This window comes from Perissodus microlepis, chromosome 9, assembly GCF_051167445.1.
Source record: "Perissodus microlepis isolate ML-2025 ecotype Zambia chromosome 9, ASM5116744v1, whole genome shotgun sequence".
Taxonomy (NCBI): Eukaryota; Metazoa; Chordata; class Actinopteri; order Cichliformes; family Cichlidae; genus Perissodus; species Perissodus microlepis.
Window position 1 is genome coordinate 32,829,286 of NC_140469.1, and position 11,748 is coordinate 32,841,033.

The window sequence follows — 11,748 nt, forward strand, 5'->3', positions numbered from 1 at the left end:
TCTGCAACGAGCGCTTCACCCACCTGCCGGACATCACCGTGCCACGTGAGTGCCATCTGATTGGTCCGTTAGCACGTGTCACACGTGTCTCCTCCTCGTATCATTGTTTGTGCTTCATGAGGTCGTGACTTCAACAGGTGGTGTCATGGGCGCCTCCTCCATCTTTTATGTACAGTCTTGATATACTGAAACCCGTCGGCAGGTTTCCTCGCACCAGACTGTCAGGGGCGTTTCCAAAGTTACCATGGTAACGCAGCGCCGATAAAGTCCTTTTAAATGTAAATGCAGTCTTTCTGTGTGTGTGTCAGTGATCAAGGCCCCGCCCCCCAGCGTGGGTGTGTTAAACGTGATGATTTACTGCCTGCTGCCCGTCACCATGCTGTCTGTCGCTCTGCTCACCACCGTCTGGATGTACCAACACCGCAAACCTCCGTATGGACACGTGGACATTGCCGAGGTGAGCCTCAAACACTCACGCTTACCTTTTGATGAAACGAGTAGAAGTACTCGGTTACTTTGACCTGCAGACCGGAGCTGATGACGTCAGTTTGACTCTGCAATGCTGAAACGGCACCATCTGCTGGTGGTCTGCAGGCACTGCAGCAGGAAACATCTCAAACGAGGGTTTGTCACCACATCGTGGTTCCTCATATTGAACACAACTGTAAAACACGGCCAATCAGTCTGATAGGGCGAGAGGCGGGATACACCTGAACAGGTGGCCCGTGTATTGACAACACTCTCACCTGTGGTTCAGTTTTTATTCATACAGCACCAAATCACAACAGCAGTCGCCTCGAGGCGCTTTATATTGTACAGTAGATCGTACAATAATAGATACAGAGAGAAACCCAACAATCATATGACCCCCTATGAGCAGCACTTTGGCGACAGTGGGAAGGAAAAACTCCCTTTTAACAGGAAGAAACCTCCGGCAGAACCAGGCTCAGGGAGGGGCGGGGCCATCTGCTGTGATTGGTTGGGGTGAGAGAAGGAAGACAGGATAAAGACATGCTGTGGAAGAGAGACAGAGGTTAATAACAGATATGATTCAGGGCAGAGAGGTCTGTTAACACATAGTGAGTGAAGAAGAAACACCCAGTGCATCATGGGAATCCCCCAGCAGCCTACACCTACTGCAGCATAACTAAGGGAAGATTCAGGGGTCACATTAATTCTGACATGGGAGGGGCTTCTGTCATGTTCCTGTCTATAAATGTGTCACATTGATGCCCTCCCCCACTCTCCTCTCCTCCAGGATCCTGGTCCACCTCCTGCCTCCCCCCTGCTGGGGCTGAAGCCTCTGCAGCTGCTGGAGGTGAAAGCCAGGGGGCGCTTCGGCTGCGTCTGGAAGGCTCAGATGATGAACGAACACATGGCCGTGAAGATCTTCCCCATGCAGGTACCGGTGTTTGCTCCAAGCATCAGGGCAGCCGTCCTGACTCCCAACCCTTCCTCACCTCCTCCTCCTTGCAGAATAAGGACTCCTGGGAGACCGAGAGGGACGTGTTCATGACGCCGGGCATGAGGCACGAGAACATCCTGAGGTTCATCGCCGCAGAGAAACGAGGGAGCCACCCCGAGGCCGAGCTGTGGCTCATCACAGAGTTCCACGAGAGGGTGAGGAAGGGGGGCCGAGGGGGGGTCAGAAACTCCCGGGGGTGTGGGGTCGATCTCCTGATGTTTGTCTCTGCAGGGCTCGCTGTCGGGCTTCCTGAAGGGAAACATGATCAGCTGGTCCGAGCTGTGCCACATAGCTGAGACGACGGCGCACGGCCTGGCGTACCTCCACGAAGACGTCCCCCAACAGAAGGGAGAGGGTCCCAAACCGGCCATCGCCCACAGGTCTGCCCACAAACCCCCACGCCTACAGATCAGACAGGAAACCCTAGTCTGCAGTGACGAGCTGCTGCCACACGGTGGAGCTGTGAGTCAGCGTTAGAGGACGTCACAGTTCACGCTGCTCGTTTTTACTTCAGGATCTCAGAGATCGCTTATGTTCACGTGCTCGACACGCAGCAGCTGCTCGAACGCTGTTCACACGCTGCTAACATGCTGCTAACACGCTGCTCACGAGCTGCTCAAACGCTGTTCACACGCTGCTCGAACGCTGTTCACACGCTGCTAACATGCTGCTCACGAGCTGCTAACACGCTGCTCACGAGCTGCTAACACGCTGCTCACGAGCTGCTAACACGCTGCTCACGAGCTGCTAACACGCTGCTAACACGCTGCTCACGAGCTGCTCGAACGCTGTTCACACGCTGCTAACATGCTGCTAACACGCTGCTCACGAGCTGCTCGAACGCTGTTCACACGCTGCTAACATGCTGCTAACACGCTGCTCACGAGCTGCTCACACGCTGCTCACGAGCTGCTCACACGCTGCTCACGAGCTGCTCGAACGCTGTTCACACGCTGCTAACATGCTGCTAACACGCTGCTCACGAGCTGCTCGAACGCTGTTCACACGCTGCTAACATGCTGCTAACACGCTGCTCACGAGCTGCTAACACGCTGCTCACGAGCTGCTCGAACGCTGTTCACACGCTGCTAACATGCTGCTAACACGCTGCTCACGAGCTGCTCACACGCTGCTCACACGCTGCTCACGAGCTGCTCGAACGCTGCTCACATTCTGCTAACACGCTGCTCACACGCTGCTCACGAGCTGCTAACACGCTGCTCACGAGCTGCTAACACGCTGCTCACGAGCTGCTCGAACGCTGTTCACACGCTGCTAACACGCTGCTAACACGCTGCTAACACGCTGCTCACACGCTGCTCTGCTGCTTTCAGCGCCACAGTGAACACATACAGAGACTCACAGTATCAGCATGCAGCAGCAGGTTAGCAGGAAGTGCAGAGATCAGTGTGTGCTGGGGCTGAATAACAACCTGCACGGCCCGATGAAAGCTACTACATGTACTACTACATGCATATAGTAGTACACTACAGAAATCAGAGTGCTGTAGGCAGCAGCTAAAAGCATCATGGGAGCTGTAGTTGAATAACACAGTAGATCGATGAGGAGCAGGACTCTGGGCGGGGTCAGACAGGTAACGGCGGCCACGTTTGATCGTGTCTCACTCTCTCAGGGATTTGAAGAGTAAGAACATCATGCTGCGCTCGGACCTCACGGCGGTGATCGGAGACTTCGGCCTCGCCGTTTGCTTCGAGCCAGGGAAACCGCCGGGAGAGACGCACGGACAGGTAAGCTGGTCTGACCGCAGGCGGCCAAGGAGACGAGCGTCGCTCACGCTCACTCGTGTGTGTGTCTGTGTGTGCAGGTGGGCACCAGGCGCTACATGGCCCCCGAGATCTTAGAAGGAGCCATCAACTTCCAGAGAGACGCCTTCCTCCGGATCGACATGTACGCCATGGGCCTGGTGCTGTGGGAGCTGGTGTCCCGCTGCAAGGCTGCAGACGGTAACACACACACACACTCGAACTACACCTTAACAGCACAGCGAGGGTTTACCTGACGTCTCAGGAGCGGATGTTGGCTCCGCCCATCTTTAATATGTGGTGTGTTCAGGTCCGGTGGATGAGTACATGCTGCCGTTCGAGGAGGAGGTTGGTCAGCATCCATCACTGGAGGACCTGCAGGAAGTCGTGGTCCACAAGAAGATGAGACCAACCATCAGAGAGCCGTGGCTCAAACACAGCGTGAGTCTGAACCTCAGTCCATGAAACATCAGGGGGCCAGATCTGGATCCCTGAGGGACACCTTCTATCATCAGCCCCTTTATTTTCAGGTGTTTTGTACTGTAAGACTGAGCAGTATTAGAGGGAAACGTTTCCCTGTGGAGGTAAAAGACCTGCTTGTCTTAGAAGTTGTATTTAAGCAGAGGTGTGTTAGTGTATATGTAAATATAAAGAATGGTATCATCAGTATAAAAGTGTCCTGTGCTGAGCTGTGAAGTTTTCATGTAAACATGAGTGGGCCTAACATGGATCCCTGAGGGACGCCTTCTATAAATCATGTGGACCTGCAGGACTCAGGGCGTCACTTCAGGGCAGGTGTCTGGAGGTGTTTTCAGGTAAAGACGCCACAGTTATGTGACAGAGCTGATCCACAGCAGGGCTGTTGTGTAATGCGTGTGCACGTTTATGCTGATGATGTCATCCTTTACAATAACAGCGCCCTGTGTTTGACGAAGGCCTCGTTGTCCACTGCGTCACCTTCTTCTTTTCTCGATCACAGTGCTTCCTTTGCTAACCCCGCCTCCCCCCATGTGCTGCTCTCTCCAGGGTCTAGCTCAGATCTGTGAGTCGGTCGAGGAGTGCTGGGATCACGACGCCGAGGCTCGCCTGTCGGCCGGCTGCGTGGAGGAGAGAATCGCCCAGATCCGCCGCCTCACCGCCACCATCGCCCCACCTACCTCCGAAAACAACACCCTGCTGGGTTCCTCTGTCGCACCTGTTCCCATGGTAACTAACGTGGCCCTGCCGCCCAAAGACTCCAGTATATGAGGCGAAAGAAACGAGGTGCACACACCACGCCATCGCTCCTCAGTGGAATTTCGGGCGTGAGAGCAGCTGCTATTTTATTCTCTGGACTTCTTTTGGACTCTTTGTGATTCCCTCTCGTCCGTCGGGACGGAGTACCAGCACACCTCGTTGTTCCTAAGTTTTCCTCTCAGTGGGACTCATTCGTGTCTTTTTAACCAGGCGTGTGTTTTATGAGAAAACGCGTTCAGGGTCCGACTCAGTGAATGCTTCGATCTCCAGGTACCTCAGCGACCCTTTTTATTCGCTCATTTTTTACCGTTTTCCTCGCTCATTCCTGCCTCTGCGGTCTTCTTCTCACATCTGGATCATATCTACCCACCTGACAACAGCGTCACCTAGCAACCACCTGTCACCAGGCGACTACAATGCTGCAAAACCCACAGAGGAGCCCGAGACTGTTACACAGCAAACACACACCCACAGCGACCGCTTTACTACTTTACCTGGACTTTAGTTTTTATCGGTCTCCTGCGACAACACGTCGCTGTTCGCATCTTTAAATCCAACGGGTTTCCAGTGTGGCGGTTTCCGTTCTCCCGTGTTTCGTGTCTCAGTCTTCTCGCCTGGGGGTGAAGGCTGAGAGACTGTGATTGGTTGGCCTCGCATTGCAGAGATGTGATTGGCTGACTGCGCTCAACCACAGCATTTTGGTTGGTTTGGAAATAATTTCTCAGGTAATCATGCCTACAGGTGAATGATGCATGCATTCAGGTGTGTGTGTGTGTGTGTCTGTGTGTGTGTGTGTGTGTGTGTGTGTGTGTGTCTGTGTGTGTCTGTGTGCGTGTGTGTGTGTGTGTATGTTTGTGTGTGTGTGTGTGTGTCTGTGTGTGTGTGTGTCTGTGTGTGTGCGTGTGTGCGTGTGTGTGTGTGTGTGTGTGTGTCTGTGTGTGTGTGCGTGTGTGTGTGTGTGCGTGTGTGTGTGTGTGTGTGTGTGTGTGAGCCTGTGTGTGTGTGTGTGTGTCTGTCTCTGTGTGTGTGTGTGTGTCTGTGTGTGTGTCTGTGAGCCTGTGTGTGTGTGTGCGTGTAAACAGTCACATGATGTGACAGGTTTGAGTTTACACCTATTTCCTGCCTGTGTTACCTGAGGGACCGGTGACCTTTGACCTTCAGCAGCGCCACCTTCAGGTTAAAGCCTTCAAACTGAGCGTCCGACATGTGAGTGCTGCATGATTTATTCTACACGTGTGGAAGGAGGGCTTCTTCCTGTCCCTGCCTTTCACAATAAAAGCCCTGGACATGCACACTGTGTGACTTTGAGATTTCATTCAAACTGTGAGCTCAAACAGCTGATTTCTGTTTATGAACGTCTCAGGCCCCACTGACTCACATCCAGGTGTCCAGATCCACAGACTGATCCTAACAAGCTGCCGCAGAGGTCAAAGGTCACCTGTGTCCTTCTAACGCCCCTGTTCTTCCCTTCTGTGATGCCATACATGTAACATGAATGTCTACGATGCTGCTGCTGACCCTGATGATGATGATGATGATGATGAATATATTTCTGTAGATTCTTTTTATTGTTAGTTTTATTTTAGTCACATTGACCACATGCAAATCTGTGTTCGTACAGAGTGTGTGTGTGTGTGTGTGTGTGTGGGGGGGGGGGGGTTAATGATCAGCACTGATCAATGAGAGTGACGGTAGAGACGTCAGTAGAGACGACAGTAGAGCTCCTGAAGCACAGACCACCTCAACACAGCAGAAATACCTCACAGACTTTTCTACGAGCTGGATTTTTACATTTTGATGTTTGTGATCTTTTATTGTTTACTTTGTGTTTTTGTTGTTTCCATTAAACCCGCGCAGCTGCCCGGCCGTGCCGACTCACAGCTCGCTGCCGTTTCACACCTGGACTTCCTCTCATCCTTCCTCCTTCCTCTTCAGGTTTCCTTCTTTCCTTTCCTCTACTACCTCCTTTCTGTTTCCTTCCTGACTCCTCGTCCACTCGCTGTTCTCTCCTTGCTGTAACAGGTCACATGGTTTAACGCCTCCTCGGGATCTGTTATTGTGACCGATTCAGTGACTCTAAAGTAAGGTGTAGTACTTCAAGCAGCGCTCCACCTGCAGTCTGACCTCCATCAGGGCTAACCCCGCCTCAGTCACTGACTCCAGGTGTTTCCAGGTGTTTCAGGAACTGGTTACCTCATCAAAGTCTCACAGGTGGAAACGCTGTGCTGCGCCCGCTTGTTTGTGCTCAGCATGGTTAGCGACTCAGCTGCTGCACGGTGCTTTCATTCTTTTATTTTTCCGTCCTGAGAATTCATCTCTGTAAATAATTTAGGATGCTCGTTCGACCCGTGTGCTGCAGTCACAGTCGGGCCGGGTAGTTTGGATCTCCAGCTGTTCCCCAGCAGCTGCCGCCTCCATGAGAACCGATGCAAGTTCCTGTGAGGCAGGACGGCGCATCACCGCTTCCACAAATGCCCCAAAACCCTGAACTTCCTGTCGTCTGCTGACATCACCGGCTGTTCAGGGCCTCGGTCAGCTGATCTGACTCCACAGTACATGACTGCACACGGAAACACCTGGCCAGGTTATTTCATCAGAGTTAGCTTGTGCTGCTAGCACTGACCCCGCTAACACCTCCCTCAGAGCTGTGAGGGAAGGTTCTGGTCTCCGAGTCCTTGGAGCTCGATGCTAAAGAGAGCGAGTCACGTGACTCCTTCCTCCAGCTTGTCCTGAGCAGGTGTGTGAAGTAGGGCTGCCACGATTAGTCGACTAGTCACGATTACGTCGACTATTAAAATCGTCGACGACTGATTTAATAGTCGACGTGTCGTTTGAAGCTTTGTAAGAGCCCAAAAGACGCAGGAATAAGTAGTAGGATTTAAGAGTGTAATAACGGACTGAAACAGAAGATGGCAGCACTGCATGTACAAGGATGCCAGCTGCCGTTAAACCCCGAAGAAGAAGAAGAAGCTCTGTCCCAGAATTCATAGCGCAGCCCTGCTCAGTTTCCAACAATGGTGGCAGCTAGTTAGTTTTAATATTACTCTTATTATTCTTTCTGGGTCACAAAATAAACGTTTAACATATTTTCAGGCGAGAATGTAGCTGTGTAAACCTCAAATATCTGCTCAGTTTATCAAGACACCACATATTTTCAAAAGCGCTCCGACGTTTTCAGAGACGTCTGTTACCCACTAGCTCGATAGCTAGCCGGGGGCAAGGTCACTAGAGCCGTGAGAACACCGGACTCCCGGCTAATCGTTTTCAAACCCACCGCCGTCTTTCGCTACTCAGGTTAAACATGATATATAAGTCACTTAGATAACTTAAAAATATTATTGTTTGGCTTTTTTTAGTATTTTATTTGTTCCTGAGTAAATCGGTTTGGCTGAGATTAAAGTTATAGTTTTTACACAGCTGAATAAACGTCAAGCAGACAGCTGATTATCAGAAGTGTGAGATGCTCGAGAATTTACTCCGGTGTCCTGTTATATTTTAGATAGCAAGGAGTTTATTAAACTTCACCGAAACAATCTGCAAATTTCATTAAAATTTAATAAACTATCATCTTGCCTTTATTTTTAGTTAGCACAGACCTTAAACACTTAAAGCTGTAAGCTAATGATAGTTATATAAGAGCAGATGCTGCTGGTGCAATAAGCTGTACGTTTTACGTCCAATGGATGATGATCTGATTAGTCGACTAATCGCAAAAATAATCTGTGACTAGTCGACTATCAAAATAATCGTTTGTGGCAGCCCTAGTGTGAAGATGGCCGCCTCCTTTTTGGTATTTTGGCCTGTGCCAAAGAAACGGTCGAGGTCAGAGACACGAGTTCCCTCACAGTCCTCTGTCTCTGCCATCGAAGTTTTTAAATAGTGACGAGCAGAAAGGAATTCTGGGTGTTTATCCACAGGACAGCCCTGTGAGTGTAGGACTGAACGCTCGCTGTGCTGACTGAGACGGCGAGCAGAGCTGTGATCCCAGCGAATCTTCGTTTAAACATGACGAAGGCGGGAAAAGAGCAGAGCTGCTAACAAATCGATCAGACACGCCGTGAACGAGCGAGGTACTGTCACTGGTCTTGGGACCCGCCCCCTCTGTCGACTTTGCTGCCAATCGACGGACGCGTTACTTCAACATCTGATTTTTTTTTCGGGGGGGGGGGGGGTGTGATCGTCATGGCAACAGTGACCAGTACTTAGGGTAAGCTAGCCCTGCTTTACATGGCAGTTAGGATTAGCAAAGCTAGCTGTGCGTTATCAGGCTGCTGACCTGCACAGCAAACCGCCTCGCCGTGTCAGCTGTGATCTGATTGGCTAACGGCTCTGCTGCCACTTTACGCTGAAGTAAAACAGCCGACCCAGAATGCACGGCTCCAAATGTTACAACATCTGGAGCTGCAGCTGGAGTCCTACACTCACTGAAAGTCATGAGCACCGTTCACTTCCTGTGGCATGGGCCGACAGAGGCGGCCAGCTCCACCAACGCCATCTGCTCCACCCGTGGGAGGAGCGAGCTGTGAGTCTCTAAACAGGAAGAGAAGCGAAGTCATCGGCGTGACTGTAGGAGGAGCAGTTTAACATGTATAAATACACGTGTACATACATATATGAACAGGAAGGAGGAAGTGACATCTAACAAAATAAAAGCCTCTTCCTGGTTCCGGTCCTTCCTTCAGTAGAGGCGACTGATGGAGGATCCTGGTTTTACTGTGGTGCTTTATAAAGAGAACCTCCACCTGCTCCGTCTGCCTGGAGACAGACAGGAAATGACCTGTGTGTGTGTGTGTGTGTGTGTCGTCGCTGTATGAATGTATCTGAGCCTCAGTGCGGTGACTCTGAGGCTCACACTCCAATAAACTGTAGAAAATGAAACCTTTTGTAAATGAAACAATAAAAATGTGACAGTATTTTAAGCAGACTGCTGGATTTCTTTACCATAAGGTGGAGCAGGAAGAAGAGCACGGGCGGTGTTTGGTCAGGGGTGTCAAACATAAGGTCCGGGGGCCAGAACTGGCCCTGTGGACACTCGAACGGTTGGAAGAAGTAAAGGAGGGTGGAGATTATCATACGTATGTAGTCTACGCTACACCTGATAGAGAAACAGTAAAAGGTCATTTAGTATAGATGGAAAGTTTTTTGCAGCCACAGTAAAACAAAATGTTTTTTTAGTTTTATTCAGTTCAATTTAGTTTTACTTATATGCCAAATCACAACAACAGTCGCCTCAAGGTGCTTTATATTGTACAGTAGATCGTACAATAATACATACAGAGAAAAACCCAACAATCATATGACCCCCTATGAGCAGCACTTTGGCGACAGTGGGAAGGAAAAACTCCCTTTTAACAGGAAGAAACCTCCGACAGAACCAGGCTCAGGGAGGGGCGGGGCCATCTGCTGTGATTGGTTGGGGTGAGAGAAGGAAGACAGGACAAAGACATGCTGTGGAAGAGAGCATATTTGTGTAATATGTGTAATGTATTACACATATTACACCTGTAATACCTGCAGCATGTTCTAATCGCTCTAATAGGATATTATGGTCGACAGTATCGAACGCTGCACTGAGGTCTAGCAGGACAAGCACAGAGATGAGTCCACTGTCAGAGGCCATAAGAAGATCATTTGTAACCTTCACTAAAGCTGTTTCTGTGCTGTGATGAGCTCTGAAACCTGACTGAAACTCTTCCAATAAGCCATTCCTCTGCAGATGATCTGTTAGCTGTTTGACAAGGATGTTTGATATAAAGGAAGGTTGGAGATTGGCCTATAATTAGCTAAGACTGCTGGGTCTAGAGATGCTTTTTGAGTAAAGGTTTAACTACAGCCAACTTGAAGGCCCTGAGTACTTTCTCCCACACTGAAAACACTGGGATGATACAATTATTTGAACATTACCTAATAAGACTGATTCAGGACAGACAGTTATGTTAAACTTTCCTAGCAGTCCTTCACAAACAGGGAACAGTCTGTCTATTCTCTCCATCTGTCAGCTGCTGCTGGCTCTTCCTCCTCCTCTTCCTCACACACTGCTGAGTTTGTCCTGGTGGATCATCAGGGGTGCAAAGCCTCACAGATGATGTGCAGCAGTGGGTCCCTCAGTCTGTCCTCACTCTGGACACTTGCAGTCGTCACACATGGAAATCAAATGTGTGATAAGCTGCAGGATTCAAACACAAGTGTAACTTATAAACACATGTTCATACTTTTATTCCACAATCAGAGAGAAAGAAACAGAGAGAGAGTGCAGGACAGACAGACAGGTGACAGTCTCAGGTGTACACACTGCTACACAACAGCACCAGAGAAGCAGGATTTAGTGTTTGTGTTATTACGAGTGCTGAACAAGAAGAGTTCCCAATTATTAAAGTTTATTAAGAAACAGTATACAGAACATGTACACAACCAGAACAGAATGAACATATGCCAGGGGGTGTAATACAAAGAATTACATACATTCAAATAATTTGTAATTACTACAAACAGTAATAGTTTTCACAGCCTTTTTGTTAAGTGATCCACGAATCAATTTTATGTAACATAAAACATCATTATAGTAATGTTTAAAATTAGGCTTTTTGTTACTGTATTTGCATTTGTGAAAATAAAATTTAGCTAAGATAACTAACAAGTTTATTATAAAGTAAACATCTTCTTTTTTTTGCCTTCGAAAGAAACAAAATACAACATTTTCCCGTTTCACAGTAAAGTCTTTATAGAGATGTCCAGCAATGAATCTACTGAAGTCTTTCCAAAATGTTCTAGCGTATGAACAGATCCAGAAGAGGTGCTGCACAGTCTCAGGATGGCTTCCACAAAATCCACAGCTCACATTTATGTCCCTTTTGAACTTTGTCATGTAATGATTAGCAGGATAAAATTTATGCAGTATTTTAAATGAGACTTCCTTCACTTTATTCGTTACCAGATACTTGTTAGGAATTGTCCATACTCTTTTCCAGTATGTGGACTGTGCAGCACCTCTTCTGGATCTGTTCATACGCTAGAACATTTTGGAAAGACTTCAGTAGATTCATTGCTGGACATCTCTATAAAGACTTTACTGTGAAACGGGAAAATGTTGTATTTTGTTTCTTTCGAAGGCAAAAAAAAGAAGATGTTTACTTTATAATAAACTTGTTAGTTATCTTAGCTAAATTTTATTTTCACAAATGCAAATACAGTAACAAAAAGCCTAATTTTAAACATTACTATAATGATGTTTTATGTTACATAAAATTGATTCGTGGATCACTTAACAAAAAGGCTGTGAAAACT

At 48.7% G+C, this 11,748-nt stretch overlaps 1 protein-coding gene across 1 annotated transcript in view; it reads left to right on the forward strand.

Moving 5' to 3' along the window:
* Window positions 1-9,383, forward strand: part of LOC146380902 (activin receptor type-2B-like) — a 28,716-nt gene extending 19,333 nt beyond the window's left edge. Inside the window, exons 3-11 of the mRNA XM_084940301.1 lie at window positions 1-45; window positions 309-457; window positions 1,259-1,402; window positions 1,477-1,620; window positions 1,697-1,845; window positions 3,099-3,213; window positions 3,291-3,429; window positions 3,539-3,669; window positions 4,255-9,383. The exon at window positions 1-45 is cut by the window's left edge and continues 62 nt beyond it. Coding sequence (XP_084796427.1) covers window positions 1-45; window positions 309-457; window positions 1,259-1,402; window positions 1,477-1,620; window positions 1,697-1,845; window positions 3,099-3,213; window positions 3,291-3,429; window positions 3,539-3,669; window positions 4,255-4,476 — 1,238 coding nt within the window. The 3' untranslated portion in view covers window positions 4,477-9,383. The remainder of the gene's footprint in view (window positions 46-308; window positions 458-1,258; window positions 1,403-1,476; window positions 1,621-1,696; window positions 1,846-3,098; window positions 3,214-3,290; window positions 3,430-3,538; window positions 3,670-4,254) is intronic.
* Window positions 9,384-11,748: the final 2,365 nt, after the last annotated feature.